This window comes from Schistocerca serialis, chromosome 6 (genome assembly GCF_023864345.2).
Source record: "Schistocerca serialis cubense isolate TAMUIC-IGC-003099 chromosome 6, iqSchSeri2.2, whole genome shotgun sequence".
NCBI lineage: Eukaryota > Metazoa > Arthropoda > Insecta > Orthoptera > Acrididae > Schistocerca > Schistocerca serialis.
This window is the reverse complement of record NC_064643.1, coordinates 316,208,288-316,229,566: the sequence shown is the minus strand read 5'-3', so window position 1 is coordinate 316,229,566 and position 21,279 is coordinate 316,208,288. Positions and strand designations below refer to the sequence as shown.

The 21,279-nt window shown below is 38.3% G+C and overlaps 1 protein-coding gene across 4 annotated transcripts in view; it reads right to left on the bottom strand.

Annotated features, from left to right (window-relative positions):
* Window positions 1–21,279, bottom strand: part of LOC126484495 (protein enabled) — a 187,413-nt gene that overhangs the window by 2,670 nt on the left and 163,464 nt on the right. For all 4 annotated transcript variants that reach the window (XM_050108030.1, XM_050108033.1, XM_050108032.1 and 1 more), the window contains 4 exons: window positions 9,016–9,107; window positions 5,739–6,202; window positions 1,176–1,343; window positions 192–447 (listed from right to left, as the gene is read on the bottom strand). In XM_050108030.1, coding sequence (XP_049963987.1) covers window positions 192–447; window positions 1,176–1,343; window positions 5,739–6,202; window positions 9,016–9,107 — 980 coding nt within the window. The remainder of the gene's footprint in view (window positions 1–191; window positions 448–1,175; window positions 1,344–5,738; window positions 6,203–9,015; window positions 9,108–21,279) is intronic.

Below are 21,279 nucleotides of genomic sequence, written 5' to 3'. Positions count from 1 at the left end.
AACAGTAAAAAAAGTAACAGCTTTATGTTTTTATACATACTGTTAACTTTAGTAATTAAAATCAATTACATCATCATGTGTTAACCATTTGCATTTGGGGTGGAGAGGGGGGGTGGAGGGGGGAGGAAAGAGAGAGAGAGAGAGAGAGAGAGAGAGAACTAATCTGCATATATGTGGAATGCTGATCTTACCATCTATTATATCTTGTTTCATTTTGTTCATTTCCTTCTTCATTTCTCTGAGTATTTCTTGTTTCAAGCTCTCTAGGTCAGTGCAGCCAGTGCCTGTGCCTTCTTGTACGCCATTAACTTTCATTCCTTGTTCTTCTGAAGAGGATCCAAAGCGTTTTCTAGAAGGCTTCGGTGATTCTGACCCAGAACCATTGGCAAACTTTCCATTGCCAGCACTTTTGTCCCATGATTTTTTGTCCTGACTAGCATCACTATCCTGAAAATATTTTTGTATGTATATAACCAGGATTTATACTACAAACACACACACACACACACACACACACACACACACACACACACACACACACACACACACACATCCCTTCTCAAAGACAACTAGTGATATAGCTAAGAAAATGAACATGTGCCTTGATGTGCCTTGCACAGCATGAGGATAAAAAGTTCAATCAACAATCCTGTACGCATTAGATGAATTTTATGTCTGCTATTTATTTCTTTTCTCCCCACAAGCCCCTGCTTCCTATCTGAAGTTCAAACCTTACCTACTCAACTGAAAATTCTATCAATTATTCCCACGGCACAGTCAGAACTAGTTCCTATGTCATAGTATCCACCAAACTGGCAAGAAAAGGTTTTTTATTATTATTTTTACTCTATTACACCAATAGCATGGCAGTATGCACACAAGAAATGTTGGATGCTAGTTGTGCTATCACTTCAATCCTGTTGAAATTTGCTATTCAACTTACACACAATAATTAAATGAGGTAGGTGAAATAAAAATCATTTCCATTACCTCTCATTGTCACTAGAAACAATATAACATACAAATGGAAAAGAAGTTCATTATTAACACATGTCCCCAATGATGAGGATGATTATTATTATTATTATTATTATTATTATTATTATTATTTCTGCTATGATATTCCACACTTCATTACAAGAGATATCCCATTTACATTATGTGTCCCACCGTACCTGTGCTTCTGCAGGCTCTTTCTTCTCAACAGCTTTCCTGCGGCGAGCCAGTGTCTTTGCCATCTCATCCATCATACTAGTCATGCTGGCCATGCCACTGCGCCCAATAGTTCCATAGTTACTGCTACCACTGCTACTGGTACTTGATCCACTGTTTTCAGCTGATTGCTGTTAACAGAAGTAAACGACTCTGATCTTTTACTCTGCCAAGAAAAACTATTCTGTAAAAACAAAGTTTGATCACTGCTGACAAACCATGCCAGGGCTGCCCTCTTCTAAGCAACTTAAAAAGGACGTTAGTGCCCCTACCTATAATAAATCTGTGTCAGGCAATAAATTAATGTTTCTTGCTAACTAGACATCTCAAGACTGAAATGGCAATATATATCCCTCTGATTTCAATGAGTTTCAAAGGATGTGGGGAGTGAGGAATTCGAGTACTTCTTGTAAACGGGACAGGTCTCTATCACAATTTTTTTCACTATATACGCATAGGTTATGACAAGGGATCTGTTACGGATAATGTTGAATTGATGTTAACACTCATAAATCAACAAACTTTACTTGTACACATTATGCTCAAAACTTAATAGGTACAAAAAATTGGCAACTTCTATTTGCCGACACATACATACTTAGGAAGTTATACTGCCTTTAACCAGCCAGTGGTGGAACAGTCAACATAAGTGCCTATGAATTTGACAGCTCGGGCTTTCCCACATATGCTAGAAAGGCTATACACTTCTCTCTTCTTGATTAAACAGCAAACCTGTTGCACAAAAATGTTAGGTACATTGATCTAGGTTTCAACACCTATTAGGGGTGTCTTCCTTATAATGAACAGCTGCTAAATACTATAAAATAATACATAGAAAATAAGGTATGACATAAAACACATTAACCAAGAGGACAATTTTCATGGCACACAAATGGTACTTTCGTTAAATTACATTGCTAAAAGGCAATAGTCAGAGTTTTGAGCAACATTTTGTTTTACCTTTGAATTCAGCATAGCTGCTGAAAATTCTGACTATTGCTTTTTAGCAATGTAATTGCATGTCAGTAAACAATGTGCATCATGAAAATTGTCATCTTGTTTAATGTGTTTTTTGTTGTACTTGATTTGCTATGTATTATTATATAGTATTTAGCAACTGTTCATTCTGAGGAAGACACCCCTAGTAGGTGTTGAAACCTAGGTCGATGTACCTAATATTTTTGTACAACCAGTTGGCTGTTTAATCAAGAAGAGAGAAGTGTATGGCCTTTCTAGCATATGTGGGAAATGTTTTTGTAAAGTGCGTGAATAATAAAGAAGCATAAAGTGGATGTGATCTTCCTTCCACTGGCCAAGATGGCAGCTTTTCTGGGATTTGTGAAAGATGAGCTGCTTTTAGGAAGGCTGGGTACATATGTAATTCGCTGAGAGTGTGGTAAAAGTTACATATGACAAACAATACACACTGCACAAGATTGTTGCTTTGAACACCAGCAATACACCCACCTCTTAAAGCCCAATAACTCTGCATCCACTCCATGGATTATAAGCAAGTAAGATATTGGCCAGAGCCTCATACTATTTGGACTTACTGGTCAAGGAAGCTATGGATATACAATTGGCAAACAACTTGATCCAAAGAGATGAGGTTTCCCAGCTCGAAAAACTATGGAAACCCCTCATTTCATGTTTGCGCTCTCAGTGGAAATATTATTCCAAGTCCTCACTGCCTAGCATTCCAACATATGCCATGCATAATAATCAACCACATACTTCATAAGCACTGCAGGTTTCATGACTCTGCACTTACCAGGTGTGCCGGTCTGAAATGACCGTTTTTTTTTTTTGTGAAAATGAAACACTAATTTTGAATTGAAAAGTAAAAACATTTTATTGAAAGCACTGACCATTGCTTTCTATATATATTGACCACCTTTCTGGCAATTTGTGGACACCATGTGGGAATAGAAATGTTCATCTTTTGAAGCAAACCAATCAGACACCCAATTTTCGACTTCTTCGTAGGAATCGAAGTGTTCCTCGGCCAATGCGTGTCCCATTGATGAAAACAAATGGTAGTCGGAAGGGGCCAAGTCGGATGAATACGGCGGGTGGGGTAGCAGCTCCCTGCCAAGTGTTTTGATTGTATCCTGAACCAGTTTTGCTTTGTGTGCAGGTGCATTGTCGTGTAAAAAAATTACTTTGCCATGTCTTCTGGCCCATTCTGGTCTTTTTTCGATCAATGCATAGTTAAAATTAATCATTTGTTGTCTGTAGCCACTAGTATTCACAGTTTCACCGGGTTTTAGAAGCTCATGAGACATCACACCTCTCTGATCCCACCAAACACAGAGCATTGTCTTCTTGCCGAATTGATCTGGTTTTGCAGTCGATGTTGATGGTTGTCCAGGATTAACCCATGATTTTTCCCGTTTAGGATTCTTAAAATAAATCCAATTTTCATCGCCAGTAACAATTCGATGCAAAATTGATTTTCTTTTATGTCTTTGAAGCAAAATTTGACAAATGGTTTTTCGGTTTTCCATCTGTCTTTCATTCAACTCATGTGGCACCCATTTTCCACACTTTTGGATCTTTCCCATAGCTTTCAAATGGTCAGAAATTGTTTGTTGTGCAACATTTAGCATTGCTGCCATTTGCTTCTGACGCAAAGTATCGTCTTCATCCAATATTGCTTGCAATTCGGCGTCTTCGAACTTTTTTGGTGGTCTTCCACGTTCTTCATTTCTTACATCAAAATCATTATTTCTGAACTGTTGAAACCTTCTTTTGGATGTTGCTTCTGATAGAGCATGACCACCATATGCCTCGACAAGCATTCGATGCGACTCTGCAGCACTTTTTTTTCAAATGAAAACAAGAAATTAATGCTATCTGCAAATCATCACTTTCTGGTATAAAATTCGACATTGTTAACACGATGAAAACATATGATGTTGTTTGTTCCATGACTTGATGTATACTAAATATCTTTGACAGATGTCATAAAAAAAAGAAGCTCGTTCACAATAAATGTTCCCTATCGACACATTTGTATCTTAACGCTCATTTCATACTGGTACTTTGTTTTTCTCTTGGACATATAAAATTTGACTTACAACTGACACACTTGTTATCAACAGTATTATCTCTTATACTTGCAGCTTTAATTCACAGAATTGTGTTAAGTTATTTAAAAATCTTGCGATTCAGCTTGGGTATGGCTGTAAGGTTGTCAGCTGAAATATTTGAACAAGAATAAGCAATATCCCAGATGTATGGCTAAAATATGGAGGAATATTCGATTTGCCAGGGAAACTTCAAGAAATATGTGCGTATACTGTTTTTGCTTGGGGTTTTTGTGTTAAGATATAAGAGAACTCCTTTTTGAGAGTTCAATCAAAGGAGAACAAAACAACTAGAAATTGAAAAGTGAATCAAATCCAAGTTGTATGAGTTTGTAGGCACCGCCCCCAAATAAAGATTGTGTTACTCCGCAAACATATAGTGTGTTCCAAACAGAATGACTTGATTTTAGCACTTTATACTTATTAATGAAATATGCTACAAAACAGGAACAAACTGAGTAATACCTACAAAAATCTAAAGGTTTTAGTATGTTATTACAAACACTTGGGTCCACCACAGATTCAGAAATGTTGCAAAGTATTTCTCAGCTTTGACAAAAACTGAAGACATTCATTCAATTAGAATGCTATCATAGTGTGTGTGTCTCAGTTCAAGGCGTGCACGAACTTAATTTCCTTAACACATTTTGTGACAGTGCCTGCACTCATATCTAAATGCAACTGACATGTGAAAGTTATTAATGAAGCACTTCAGAACTGATGTAGATGAACAGAAATTAAATTTTTTTCTGTTCAAAAGTTAACAATCATATCCAGACAATGGTGAAGGGCTCAGGGGAGGGGGAGGGGGTGGGGGAGGGGGGAGGCAGGTAGGTAGGTTGTGTGTGTGTGTGGGGGGGGGGGGAGAGGGAGGGAGGGAGGGAGGGAGAGAGAGAGAGAGAGAGAGAGAGAGAGAGAGAGAGAGAGAGAGAGAGAGAGAGATGCATGATGAGCAAGAGATTAAGGGGTTGTTCAGCTGTCTAAATAGATAAGGTTATGCCTTTGTGGACAAAAAAAACCTTCCTTTTGTAGTGTAGGAAGACAGATTCCTAAATATCCCTGTATAGGGTACATAACTGAGAGGACTGTATGTAGGTTACTATTCTGTCACTATTGTCAAAGGGAGAAGGTGAAAATAGGTGCTGTCTGTCTTTGGGTACATAGTCTGAAGAAAGCACCAAGCAGAAACCTATTACAAATTAAGTCATTTGATACTGTAAACCGTATTTTAAATATTAATACCTCTGGTAGGAGCACTAACTATGAAGTTGTTCCTACGAGAAAAATACAGATTTCGGCACTTGAGATATAAAAATGTAAGTTGGGCAACTTTATGAAATGCAGCATTTTTTCCTTCCCTACAGAGTATCACATAAATGAAAAACAGACTTAAAATGAACAATAAGCTTCAGCTAATCTTTCAAGACGATAAATTACCTTGCTCGAACGGCGTAGCTTAGCACTTTGAAGCTGGGCAGCAAGAGACGATCCCTGTTCTTGCCCATCATTGCTAGAAGATCGTGTGACATTTGGAGCTGGAGGTGGTGGTGGTGGAGGTGGTGCCGCACTGGGTGCAGGAGGAGCTGGCGGCACATTTGAGGAAGGTAAACCACCACCCAGCCATGGAGGACACGGTGGTGCGGGGGGAGCAGGTGGTGCCGGGGGAGGTGCAGGTGGGCCGCCAACAGTCGTAATTGGTGGAGCACCACCGGGAGGCGTCTGCTGTTGGAGAGCCACCTGAGGTGGTTGGGGCTGAGGAGCCGGCGGCGCAGATGATGCCCTATGGTGACCCGGAGGAAGACCAGACCCAGGAGGATGTGGGGGCTGTGGTGGTTGGCAAGGAGGCGGCCCACCAGTGCTACTGGGTGATGAGCTTCCTGGTGAAGAGCCACCACCGACAACTGTTGAGGTTGAAAACGTGTGAATAGTACAATATTAAAGACAACATAATTAATCTACAATAAACATTTCTAATGGAATAAGTAAACTTCCTCTAAATATTTTATGTCCACATTAGATCGTATCGGTATATAAATTATTTTAATGGAAACCCAAAAGGCTGCACTGAGACTACAAAACGTGTCTGCATCTGGTGTCACATACCCATTATAAAGAAAGTATTTTTTCTAATTTTAGGTGTATTACACGGATGTATGAAACTGTTTGTGAAAAGCATAATGAACATATTCATATATCCAAAATATTTAATGTCTGTTGTGTTCTACAGCTTTGATGAGCTTCAGAAATAATATCATGCAACACCACAAACTTCTTTAAAAAGCATTAAAATATTAAAGATTATTTTTAACTGCAGCTTACAGTGTTACATAATGTCATTTTTAAAGATATTTATAAATAATGGGTAAAATCATCAGGGACTGGCAACACACGACAGTGCTCCAGAAAATTAAACTGCAGTTGTTTTCCTCTTTTTGTTTGGATCTTACTACTTGACCTCCTGCATTGCCAAATAGTTAGTGTCACTGGCTTCAGTGCAGAAGAACCCACATTTGATTCTCGGTACATCTTCAGATTTCTCCTGAATTAGAGAAATCTGGAAAAGTGTCCATTAGGCCTCATGAGGCCAAATAAAGAAGCAGCAGCATCCTCAGGGTTCATCTACTGGCAATAATGATTGGAGGGATTGGTGACAAGCTCATCCCATGTCCCACGATCATAGATCGCTCCTTATATCGCCTTACAGACAGCAATCAGCCAGCTGGAAGAGGCCTATGCCTTAATTACTCACTGGTGCTTAATATTTTTAGTTTCTGCAGAAAACACTCATTAAAGTAAAACTTCACATACTGCACATTTTGATCTACTTGCACTCTGCATGTGCACTGTGCTGGAGATATCATAAAAATAAATAGTTAAGAACTTCACAAAAAGAATACACATCAGAAACCATCAAGAAAGTTATCAAAACAAAATAATATGAAATTTTTATTTAAATGATTTCTGCAGATATGCACTTAAGTGATTCATGTGTCTGTTTTCTTACACGTCTTCAACTTTGTTGGGAAAATGTATAAGCAAAACTAGCAGGTGGTCCTCTTTAAATGCGAATTTCATGTGAGTTGTGTAAAGCACTTCTGACGATTTACATGAAATTCAGTTGCAACAATGTATCAGTACGGAAAGAAACATTGAATTTCTTCTACAATAAGGCCTTCATAAAACAATGTTATTGTTTCTGAATAGATACTGTACATTCAAATTAGCGAACTTGTGCAGTCTTAAGACACTGGGCTCACGTTCAGGAGACAGCTGGTTCAAATCCCCAGTTTTTCATTTAGCTTTATGTTTTCTGTGATTTCCCGGTGTCACTTAAAGCAAATATCACGATTATTCCTTTGAAAGAGGTCGCCAATTTTCTTCTCCAATCTTGAGCTTGTGTACAACCTTATCATCACCAGGTCAACATAATATTAATCCAATATAAATATTTTTATGACTGACATACTGTAAATGAATTTGGGAATACCTCTCAACGAATGTTATACACAAGACAGTTGTTCCAGTGCACTACATCCAAATCTCCAGAAGGTCAAAACACAATAGTTTATAAACTGTTTTTAAAATAAAACATTTATGCAAATCCTTCACAAGTAAAGTGTATCTAAAGTAACATATAGCCCACTGCCAAATAGTACATGGGCAAAAAGAAAACTGAGGGGTACTGGCAGAACTGACTCGGTGAATGTGGGTTGAGAGTTGTGCCTAGAGGGCACAGCTGGAAAAAGCAAAACCCGCAAAGGCAAGGATAAAGATCCAAGTCCCAGTTCAGTAAACAACTTTATTCTGTCAAGAAGTTTTAAAAATGCCTCACTGCAGAGTACAGTTTCATCTAAGCCCACCCTATTCAACAGATTTGGCATTTTCTGATGTCTACCTACCCAAACTAAAGAATATTGTGGCTAAAATAAGATCTGAGTCTGATGACAAGCTTATGCAATCCAAGGGTGGTTATTTCCCAACCATCAAACAACTCAGTTTCAGGCATGAAACTACTCACAGGAAAAGGTTGGACAAAGCACACTGACCAAAAAGGGGACTGTCAAAAAACATGGACCATTTTGACCTACACTAAACAGTTTATCATTACCAGATCAACTACCTTACCCCCATAAAATGAACAATTTTGCTAATGACCTTTCATGCCCATTCAATAAAATGTAGCTTTGTCTGCATATGTGTAACTTGGTTCACTTCCCTTGTGCAGAATGGAAGAATGATTAGGGCTTAACACACAGGATCACTGGAAAAGGAATAAACGCTAAGGCTGGGGAAAGAATTTGGCTGTGTTTATTTCACAAAAATCATCCTGGATGGCTAGATCAGTATTTGAGCCACTGTCCTCCCAAATGCAAGTCCAGTGTCTTACCAATGTACCACACCTCTCTCTCTCTCTCTCTCTCTCTCTCTCTCTCTCTCTCATGATGAAGCACTATCAACACTCCAGCTCCATATATGACCCAGATGTGCTATTCTGTGCGCATCATGTAAAAAACACACACACACATATACAAATGAAGAAGTCACAATGGCTATTTTAAAATGGCAGAGCAAGACATGTGACTTAAGGTCTTCTATTATTACACTGACTGTGATAGATGCAATCTGAACAACCAGTGGTGTCATGCTCTGAGGTACTCAAAACAATCATCTGCAATGCCATTCCAAACAAAAATAAAGAATTAGTAACACTTACGCTGTTGACGTTGTTGTTGCTGTTCTTGTTGTGGCTGTTGTGTTGACATTCTTCTTTCTTGAATGATTGCTACATCTTCCCTTGTCATTGTCCTGTCAAGAAAATTTTATCTGGCTGTCATTATAATCACTGCTCATGAACATATATCAGTAACAGAACAAAAGGCAACAGGTTTCAAAAATGAATTTCTGTGCTTATTACACATATCTTCTAAATCTTAAGCTTTCTAACTCCCTAATCCTTTCACAGTAATTGTTGAAATCTTCTTCACAAACAATGGATTATAGCTCACCATTGCTTTTTGGTCCTTATGTGTAGTATATATACCTCTTCCTGATTCACAGCACAAATGGACTTTTCCTTTAACAACCCCCTTATGAATTTTTTACATTTTTACCTTTGGTCTATATATGTAAAATACTAATGATCCAAAAGCTAAACACTTGATCTATTTTGAGAGAGAGAGAGAGAGAGAGAGAGAGAGAGAGAGAGAGAGAGAGACTGCCCAAATGAGGCAAGGATACTACAACTGCAATTGAAGGAAGTAGAATAACACCATCATGTGAAATGGAAAAAGAGATTTCAACTCTTGACCAACAAACCCTACTTTTACTTACATTTCTTGTCACAAATGTTTTCTTGTCCTTTTTCAATGCCTATCTTAACTGCTCTGTTAAGCACGTATAATGTTTTAGCAGAGTTCTATAGTTTCCCTTCAGATCTTGTGATATGCAGATAGTTTCTTGAAGCAAGTGCCAGTTACTTTATCTGAAATTACAGTTTCTCCATATTAAATTCTGGTCTCACTGTGAGGAAGATTTAAACAAACCATATGAGATCCCAGGTGCACTTGAAGTTCACAGACCACTGCCAGGACTGTGACAACACGACCAGCCTGCCAGTAATGAGTCATATGGCAACAGCAAAGAATAAGGGAGTTATGCCGCCAGCAACAGACTGCAATCGTTCCTGTGCTACAAATGTGATTTTGTACCATGTCAGCTAATACTGAGTGCTACTTATTGTATTGTTTGTTCTCTGTAGCTGTCGTTCTATGGAGTTTTACTGCTCATATAATTGAGGACTTGCATTTTTAGACTTCAAATGACCAAAACTCGTTCTTGGCGACTTTTATCTCAGCTAATGAGAATGTAATAAAACTGCGACAATATATTTTTTGTTCAGTGTGGCTTGTAAACTTATCACTGTTCAATTCAGTAAACCAGGACTCCACATCAGCATCAAATATTTGTAAGATTCTGTTCTTGTCAAACATTTGCAAAGACCATAATTACCATGAACATAGACCATGTGTACTTCTTAAAAGGTCAACAACAAAGACTCACTTGCATACAAACTGCATCAAAGCAAAATGTCTCTTATTCCGTTAAGGAAAAATGTGGATACATTCACAAATTATGACAGAGAAGAAACCCTTTTATGAACACAAATTTCCTACATTTCAATTTTCATTAATAAATTTTACAAACTTCTGAAATTTAAAGTTACACGTAGAGTTGAAACATACACACATATGGTATATCTTACATATATTTTTACTCTTTCTTTTTATGTGTGTGTGACTTCCTCAAAACACACGCACCAAAATGCAACAGTATTCCCACAAGTAAAACGGAATTTTTTTCTAAATTTTTATTCACAATGCCTCCACCTTAATTAAGCAACTACAATTTTCTTGGTGCATATTTTTAAAAATATATTTGCATCTTTTTATTAAGAGAGATGTAAAAGTAGAAAAAAATATTGGGACCTTTATGCACCATGCGTCAATTAGTTACTTGTGAATAGTTGCCTTTCCTCATTTCTGTTTATTATGTACATCTGAATTTTCATTATTACAATTCTTGATGAGAGAATGGTTCTTGAATGGCATAGTGTTTAACTGATTATTTTTAAGGCATTTCAGTCCTCCATACATAGAGGTCTACAAAAGAAAAATGTGGAACCTAAATATATACATATTTACTTTATAAATGTCAAAACAACAAAATGTATTCACAAACATTAAATTTCAATAAAGCCAGGCTATAAAAATTGCACTAGGAAGATGTCAAAGGAACTTTAATTTTATACATAATACTTAACTGCACAGGTATCCTGATGTGACAAATCATTTAGAAGCCACACACACACACACAACTAGTGCTAGTCAACAGAGCAACTGTTCAGCACTTCTGTCTTACATGCTTAAATAGCTAGGTCAGGCTATGAACTAACGTGGCCTGAACCTACCAATTATCACATCAGTGGTACTATTAGCTACAGAGAGGTCAAATAATAATTAACCTATGTGGTCAGACTTTAGGGAAGGAATTCAATTATTACTGGTCATGGAGTGGTGCTAACTGCAACCAGCAGCTTCCGACGAAAGGTTATAAAAAAAAGGTATGGGTTTCGTGATAGTAAACAGTGACATTAAACTTTCATTCAAATTCATTAACAAAATTAAATTATGTAAGATACTGAAAGGTATACTCAGATACCTTGTTAAGACTTGTCTCAGGCAACTAGCAACTTCAGTGCAGCTTAGTTCTCCAGTGATTATCCCAATTAATTTAAAGTGAGAGAGCGAGTGAGAGAGAGAGAGAGAGAGAGAGAGAGAGAGAGAGAGAGAGAGATATCTTTAAATATAATACAAAAGCAAGCCATCTCCACAAATCCATTGGCAACACTATTAAATCTTGAAATACGTCTTGCACTTAAGTGTATTTGCACACATGTACACACATAGATTCTCACATGTATCAAGATAATATACAAAACATCTGGAAGGGGCGAGTTGACTGAATTAAATATTTTATTGGAAGAATTTTGGAGAATTACTATCAGGAGTAGTGTGTAGGAAGATACTGCAGAAATTCAGAGATGATTTCCTAGTGTCACAACCAACTTTTAAGTCAGTTGAGGACAGTGATAGAGCTACCTGGAAAGCACTGGGAATAAAGAGCAGAAAGAGAAGGTCCTTCTTGAGACAAGCTGCTAAGCAAAAATTTGGAAATCCAATATCTTAGCCGGAATAAAGATATCTGACTTTTTCCATCATATATTTAAGGACAGTATGCACAGACTCCCTGGTCTGGTGGATAGATTTATTGGCAGTTGATGTGGAGGTAACAGGTTCGATTCACAATAATTGCTCAAAAAATTCCCCACACAGAATGGAAGTATTTTACAATTGTAGTTACAAACAGTCCTGACCTTACTGACTGTGTCATACAGCGACACATATTAATGATCATGATTTTATTTATTATAATGTAAGAAGTCCAAAGTATATAATCAATCACTGACATCAGTTTAAACAATGGTCAAATAGAAATTGGCCATATTGTGCGCATTTGGTGTCACCCTCATCAGGTCTCTCATTGTGCATGTGGCTGAAGATTGCAGTAGAAGGTTGAGAGACTGCATAGCACCACAATTGCAAAAAACTGAGTCCACAGAAAGACCCCACTTTTATAGGTTGATCTTGTATCTTGAGGTATTGGAACATAGTCTGTTGAGCACTTTCCATCTTGTCCACTTCTCTGAATGACCAGGAGGAAGCTCTTTCTTTGAAACCATCCAGTTCTCCAAATATTGACAGTTCCTCACCACTTTGAGGCCCTTGCTTGCTGTGATTTTCCTATAAGAGCTCCAGCAGTTCACAAGAATCTCTTCAGCAGCTATCACACACCTAATTTCAGGAAGTGCTATGCCAGGGGAGTTTATATACGGCATAGGTTTTAAACGAGTACACAGTGCTAGGTTGTTAGTGTTCATGGTGCTTGGATGAGCTCTCCCATGCAGTACCTGTCAGTTTGTGCACTATGTTATTCCTGACAGACACTTTTCGTTTCATGTTCAATAAACAGAGCTTCTTATAAGTAAGCATACTGTCCAGAGTCACTCGCAGATATTTTGGAGTCAGACAGTGTACAAGAGAAATTCCTCCCAGATGATTTGAAGGGTTTCAGCTACTTGTTTATTCGTGAGATGGAATACATGGGTCTGAGTTTTGGTGAAGTTAATAAATCCAATGAGAAAGCTAGGAGAGTATTTATGATAGAAAGAGCAGGTAAGCAGTTGTTAGCATCCTACTTAAACTATGAATGGACATCATTTACTTCCACCCAACTGATGAGGTCTGCCACGAGCTAATTCCATGGAACTAATTCCATGGAAACATCTTGATCGCTAAAAACTGTATTTTGACAAATTTTGAGTAATCATCAGATAAAATAAGCTTAGGAAAGCTCATACAAATAAGTAATACAAGAAAAACATACAATCTCATGTGCAGTTGCTGTTGGGCATATTTGCAAAAGATTTATTTTGAGACGTTGCACGACATCTCAAAATAACATCTTTTGCAAATATTCCCAACAGCAATTGCACTCTAAGTTCAAAAATAAACTGGAAGAGTTGAAAACAAATAAGTCGCTAGGTCCGGATAGAATCCTCTCCCCTCCATGAACCATGGTGTGGAGGCTTGCGTGCCTGAGTGACAGCCGTACCATAGGTGCAAGCACAATGGAGGGGGTATCTGTTGAGAGGTCAGACAAATGTGTGGTTCCTGAAGAGGGGTCAGCAGCCTTTTCAGTAGTTTCAGGGGCAACAGTCTAGATGACTGACTGATCTGGCCTCAAAACATCAAGAAAAATGGCTTTGCTGTGCTGGTACTGTGAACGGCTGAAAGCAAGGCGAAACTACAGCCGTACTTTCTCCCAAGGATATGATGATAGCACCCTCTTGGGTAAAACATTCCAGAGATAAAATAGTCCCACATTTGGATCTCCAGGTGGGGACTACTTAGGAGGATATCAGCAGAAACAAAACTGGCATCCTATGGATCAGAGTGTTGAATGTCAGATCCCTTAATTGGGCAGGTAGGTTAGAAAATTTAAAAAGGGAAATGGATAGGTTAAAGTTAGATATAGTGGGAATTAGTGAAGTTCAGTGGCAAGAGGAACGAGACCTCTGGTCAGGTGAATACAGGTTTACAAATACAAAATCAAATATGGGTAATACAGGAGTAGGTGTAATGATGAATGAAAAAACGGGAGTGTGGGTAAACTATTACAAACAGCATAGTGAATGCATTACTGTAGGCAAGATAAATATGAAGCCCACACCTACCATAGTGGTACAAGTTTATATGCCAACTAGCTCTGCAAATGTTGAAGTGATTGAAGAAATGTATGATGCGATAAAAGAAGTTATTCAGATAGTTAAAGGAGACAAAAATTTAATAGTCATGGGGGACTGGAATTTGATTGTAGGAAAAAGAAGAGGAGGAGGACTAGTAGGTGAATATGGACTGGGGGTAAGGAACGAAAGAGGAAGCCGTCTGGTACAATTTTGTACAGAGCATTACTTAATCGTAGTTAACACTTGGTTTAAGGATCATGAAAGAAGCTTGTATATGTGAAAGAGACCTGGAGACACTGGAAGGTTTCAGACAAATGATATAATGGTAAGACAGATATTTAGGGACCACGTTTTAAACTGTAAGACATTTCCAGGGGGAGATGTGGACTCTGGCCACGATTTATTGGTTATGAACTGTAGATTACAACTAAGGAAACAGCAAAAAGGCAGGAATTTCAGGAAATGGGTTCTGGATAAACTGAAAGAACCTGAGGTTGTAGAGAGTTTCGGAGAGAGCAATAGGGAACGACTGACAAAAACGTATAAAAGAGATATAGCACAAAAAGAATGGGTAGCTTTGAGAGACGAAATAGTGAAGGCAGCAGAGGATCAAGTAGGTAAAAAGACAAGGGCTAGTAGTAACACATGGGTAACAGAAGTGATATTGAATTTAATTGATGAAAGGAGGAAATATAAAAATGCAGTAAATGAAGCACGCAAAAAGGAATACAACCGTCTAAAACATGAGATTGAAAGGAAGTGCAAAATGGCTAAGCAGGGATGGCTAGATGACAAATGTAAGGATATAGAGGCATATCTCACTAAGGGTAAGATAGATACTGCCTACAGGAAAATAGAAAAAAAGAGACCTTTGGAGAAAAGAGAACCACTTGCATGAATATCAAGAGCCCAAATGGAAATCCTGTTCTAAGCCAAGAAGGGAAAGCAGAACAGTGGAAGGAGTATATAGAGGGTCTATCTATACAAGGGCGATGTACTTTAGGATAATATTATGGAAATGAAAGAGGATGTAGATGAAGATGAAATGGGAGATACGATGCTGCGTGAAGAGTTTGACAGAGCACTGAAAGACCTGAGTCGAAACAAGATCCCAGGAGTAGACCACATTCCATAAAAACTACTGACAGCCTTGGGAGAGCCAGTCCTGACAAAACTCTACCATATGGTGAACAAAATGTATGAGACAGGCAAAATACCCTCAGACTTCATGAAGAATATAGTGATTCCAATCCCAAAGAAAGCAGGTGTTGACAGATGTGAAAATTATCGAACTATCAGTTTAATAAGTCATGGCTGCAAAATACTAACATGTATTCTTTACAGACGAATGGAAAAACTGGTGGAAGCCGATCTCGGGGAAGATCAGTTTGGATTCTGTAGAAATGTTGGAACACATGAGGCAATACCGATCCTACGACTTATCTTAGAAGATAGGTTAAGAAAAGGCAAACCCATATTTCTAGTATTTGTATACTTAGAGAAAGGTTATGACAATGTTGACTGGAATACTCTCTTTCAAATTCTGAAGGTGGCAGGGGTAAAAAACAGGGAGCGAAAGGCTATTTACAATTTCTATAGAAACCAGATGGCAGTTATAAGAGTCGAGGGACATGAAAGGAAAGCACTGGTTGGGAAGGGAGTGAGACAGGGTTGTAGCCTATCCCCAGTGATATTCAATCTGTATACTGAGCAAGAATTTTGAGTAGGAATCAAAATCCATGGAGAAGAAATAAAAACTTTGAGGTTTGCCGATGACATTGTAATTCTGTCAGAGACAGCAAAGGACCTGGAAGACCAGCTGAACGGAATGGACAGTGTTTTGAAAGAAGGATGTAACATGAACATCAACAAAAGCAAAACGAGGATAATGGAATGTAGTCGAATTAAGTCGGGTGATGCTGAGGGAATTAGATTAGGAAATGAGACACTTAAAGCAGTAGACGAGTTTCCATATTTGGGAAGCAAAACAATGATGACTGTAGAAGTCGGTAGGATATAAAATGGAGACTGGCTATGGCAAGGAAAGTGTTTCTGAAGAAGAGAAATTCGTTAACATCGAGTACAGAGTTAAGTTTCTGAAAGCATTTGTACGCAGTGTAGCCATGTACGGAAGTGAATCACGGATGCTAACTAATTTAGACAAGAAGAGTATAGAAGCTTTCGAAATGTGGTGCTACAGAAGAATGCTGAAGATTAGATTGGTAGACCACGTAACTCATGAGGAGGTATTGTATAGAGTTTGGGAGAAGAGGAATTTGTGGCACAACTTGACTAGAAGAAGGGCTAAGTTAGTAGGACATGTTCTGAGGCATCAAGGGATCACCAATTTAGTATTGGAGGGAAGTGTGGAGGGTAAAAATTGTAGAGGGAGACCAAGAGATGAATACACAAAGCAGATTCAGAAGGATGTAGGCTGCAGTAGCTACTCGAAGATGAAGAGGCTTGCACAGAATAGAGTAGCATGGAGAGCTGCATCAAACCAGCCTCTGGACTGAAGACTCTAACAACAACTCTGTCCTCTATGGCGTTGGCACCTTATTTAGCTTGCATTTATTGTGAATCTCTCACATAGAATGAAGTCCCATGCAAGTGGAAAAAAGTGTGAGCCCATAAAGTTATAGACCAATACCCGTAACATTGGTTTGCTGCAGAATTCATTAACATTTTCTCCGTTCACGTACAATAAATTTTCCTGAGAAGGGAAAGTTTCTATCCATAAATCAGCACAGATGCAGAAAGCATCACTCAAGGGAAATTTTCAGGTTGCCATTTTCTGACACAGTATCCTGTGAACCATGGATGAAGCACAATAGGTGATCCCATATTGCTAGATTTCTGGGAAGCATTTGACATGGTGCCCCACTGCAGACATATCATTAAATGATACGGAAAAGATGTGTGTGTGGCTCGAAGACTTCTTAAGTAATAGAACACAGTACATCATCCTCAATGGCAAGTGTTCATCAGAGACAATGATATTATCAGAAGTGCCCCAAGGAAGTGCGATAGGACTGCTCTTCTTCTCTACACAGGTTGAATCACCTAAAACTTGCACCACAAACAATGCGGAAATGGAAAGTGGTACCGAAGTGTGGCTTTTCACAGATTGAGTTGGTAGTCAGGGGCTCATATTGTTAGCCAACAAACAGATTGTAATAATACTTGAGAGCATTGCAGCTTCCTAGTCACTGTGTGTGTGTGTGTGTGTGTGTGTGTGTGTGTGTGAAAAACGAACATGCTCATAGTGTATGGAGAGTGTAGGAAGAATGAAGTTCATTCTAGTATGGTGCATGTGGCAAGATATTCCAACAGATGTCTCAGCAGTTATTATCTTCAACCACAAGGAAGTGGTATGAGTCAGGCAAGTGTTCGATGCATTCTCCATCAACAGTGGTTCCATTGCAATTAGATCTCTCTCCATCAAGAGCTGCAGGGAACGATTATGAGAATCTTGTTAACTTCTGTACATGGGCATTAAGACAAGATACTCCAGAGTATCATGTATCTTGTTTAATGACGAAGCCACATTTACCAATCGTGGCCAGGTAAACCACCAAAACATGTACTATTGGTTTGCTGACAATCCCTGTTGGATACGTCAGGTGTAACATCAGCGTCCATTGTGTGTAAACGTGTGATGCAGGATAGTGAACCATCAGCTCATAGGCCAATGTTTCATAGGTGGAACACCGAAAGTGCAAAAGTATCGTAGCCTCCTAACAGAGCCATCTTCTTCCATGGGTTCTGGAGGACATTTCTTAGCAGAGTAGGAGGAAACTGTGGTACAGACATGATGGCTGTCCAGCCCATACTGTGCGAAGTACTACAGCATGTCTTCACTAATTGTTTCCAAATCTTAGGATTGGACACGGAGGACCTTTACTTTGACCGAACTGTTCCCCAGATTTGACACCTGTAGATTTTTTTCCTGTGGGGAAAGCTGAAAGATACTGTCTACAAGGACATATCAACTAAAGCCAATGACATTCAACAATGTATTACTGCAGCCTGCTCAGACATCTCCATCGAAATGCTAACAAGTGTGGATCAGTCATTCCATATCAGGTGGAAGGGTGTATTTCCACTGCCAGTGGTCATTTTGAACACATCCTGTGACGAGCAGTTGTCTTGTTACTGTTCAGAATCCACATAACTAATGTATGCACTTGTGTTGTTCTTTGGTGTGTATTATACAAGTGTCAGTGTGCGCACTTTTCAGAATACGTTATTTTGTAAACAACTCGCACTAGAATCCTGCAACAAACACCACTGACATAATTTACCATACTTTTAGTTTGTTAATATCAGAAGGCCTTGTTCCCTTTAAAAAAAGTATGTGTTTACACAAAAAATACACTTTACAGGTATTGTTACATTCTGTTTACTGGCTAACAAGTCCCTGACTACCCTTCACTCTGCGAAAACCACACATCTCGAGCACTTTCATTTCCACAATATTTGCGGTACAAGTTAAGTGATTCAACATGTACACATGAATGATCTGATGGACAGGGTGAGTAGCATTCTGTGGCTGTTTGCTGATGGTGCTTTGGTGTACAGGAAAGGGTCATCACTGAGTGACAGTGAGAGGGTACAAGATGACTTAGATAAAATTTCTAGTTGGTATGATGAATGGCAGCTAGCTCAAAACGTAGAAAAATTTAAATTACTGCAGATGAGTAGGAAAAACAGTAAATAATGTTCAAATACAACATCAGTAGTGTGCTGCTTGGCACCGGCACACCAATTAAACATCTAGGTGTAACATTGCAAAGTGATGTGAAATTAAACAAGCATGTGAGGATGGTTGGAAGGTGAATGGTTTACTTTGGTAGGAGAATTTTAGGAAAGTGTGGTTCATCTGTACAGGAGGTCATGAACAGAACACTAATGCAACCCAAACATTGAAGCAATTCAGAGGCACGCTGCTAGATTTGTTACTTTTATGATCACTCAACAAATGAGTATTACAGAAATGCTTTGTGAAATCAAATGGAAATCCCTGGATGGATGACTACATTCTTTTTGCAAAACAAAATTGAGAAAATTTAGAGAATCATGATTTTAAGTTGACTGCAATATGATTCTACTGCTACCAATGAAAATCTCGCAAAATGATGTCTGATCATTAAAATAGGAGAAATTAGGGCTGGTACAGAGGCATACAGACAGTTGTTTTTCCTTCTCTTTAGTTGCAAGTGAACATGAAAGGAAATGACTAAGAGAGGTATAAGGTACTTTCCACCATACAACATATGGTGGGTTGCAGAATATGTACGTAAATGAAGTAGTAGATGTAGAACATATAAACACTAAATGATGAGAAACAAAGCTTAAGACCAGCATAAAATATGCTAGCTTGGCAAAGCAGTTTATGCATTCTTTTACAACTTTCCAATTCGTTAGCATACCTGCAAGTTCTTAAGCAACTCACTGTAGAAAGGAGCTACGTGTATAACAGTGTCTTTATTATCTAGTATTTATTTTGCTATTTCATTCAGGACACCATGCCTGCTCATTCTTTGGACGATTTGCATAACAGTAGCACAAAACTCTTCCAGAGAAGGAAAACAAAGTGCAGGTATTTGTTGTTTCCTCCTTGGTAATAAGTTGAAGCCTGGTCGCATTTTAACAAGATTGATGAAAGTACGAGATCAGACTTGACGAATATATTGGCACGGCTTTTTGGTCAAGGCATTTTCAGTGTGTTACAAGCTATGTTGCCATAGAAAATAAACGTTAAATTTTGAGTTATGGAAGCTTTTCCTGTAAAGATTAAATATCAAGTCATTATGAAAAGTTGCTGTAAGACTTGTTCCACATGAATGTTGGGCTGATGATATGATTCCTTGATGTCCATAACCAAAAATTATCATTCATTTGATCTCTGGGGCAGTACTAGCCAGTTTTGAGTTTTGCTCATATTCAAGTGAATAACATATGAATATACATCATCCTCATAACTGGTATAAAACAAAAGTCACATGCCATGCATGGTTCATATATAGCTTGATCAAATTTAGAGTGTCTCGAAACTTGTGTCCACAAATTAAGAAATTTGCACAGCTGTTTGAAGCTCTGCCACATATGTACATTTGTGTTTTATAATCCATTTCACTTTGAATTATTCCCATGTTGCAAGCCGCAGTATGGAAATGTGGAATTCAAAATCAGCACCTTAGTTTCTGATTGATACGCGACACACAGGCACACACTAAAAGCTTGACACACAGAGACACACTAAAAGCTTTTGTGCTACTGGCTTATCACTCTTTATCTGCTTTAAGTACACCACTCTAAAATATACCCATCTGCAGATTTGTGTGAAAGTGTGAATTTGAAGTGGAAAGCGAGCAGCAGCTCATACCCTACAGATATGCACAGTTTTGGCAATTGTTTCCACAACAGAATGTCCATTAACATATTATGTCTCTTCTATAGCTTCCATTAATCCAAATTTGCCAAGAAAAATTAATTTTAGAAGCTCCATTTTTCACGGGAGAAGGAGAAAAAAAAAAAATTGTTTCACACATACAGACATTTTGTCACCTGCAGTATCTACCTATGTAAAGATGACCCTGAATAAAAAAGACAACCTCCCCTTTTTTTTAAGAGACTGCTTCAGAAAATTTTATTCCTAACTTCTTGAGACTAATTAAAAATACAAATTGTTTTAATGGCATCATCATTGGTGAACTTCTGGAAAGTATAGTGGAGATTTAGTATTCACTCAAAAAATTCATGTCTGAACTGGTGTGTCACACACACACACACACACACACACACACACACACACACACATTTACTTTTTGTTAGTGTTGCCTTTAATGTCTGGCAGCAGTATGGTGCTTCAGGTACAGACTTGGGAAGAACGCTACCATAGTTTCTTCATACTAAAATCTTTTGTTTGATGGAATGGCACTGATGACCTCGTTGTTTAGTCCCTTAAATTCAAAACAACCAACTAATCATCCTGATGGAATGTTTGACTTGCAATGTGATAAGTTTCACTGCACCTCTTTTCTGTATTCTGTGACACTAAACTATCTAGTTTAGCAAACATTAACACACAATTGAAGAATTTACATCACT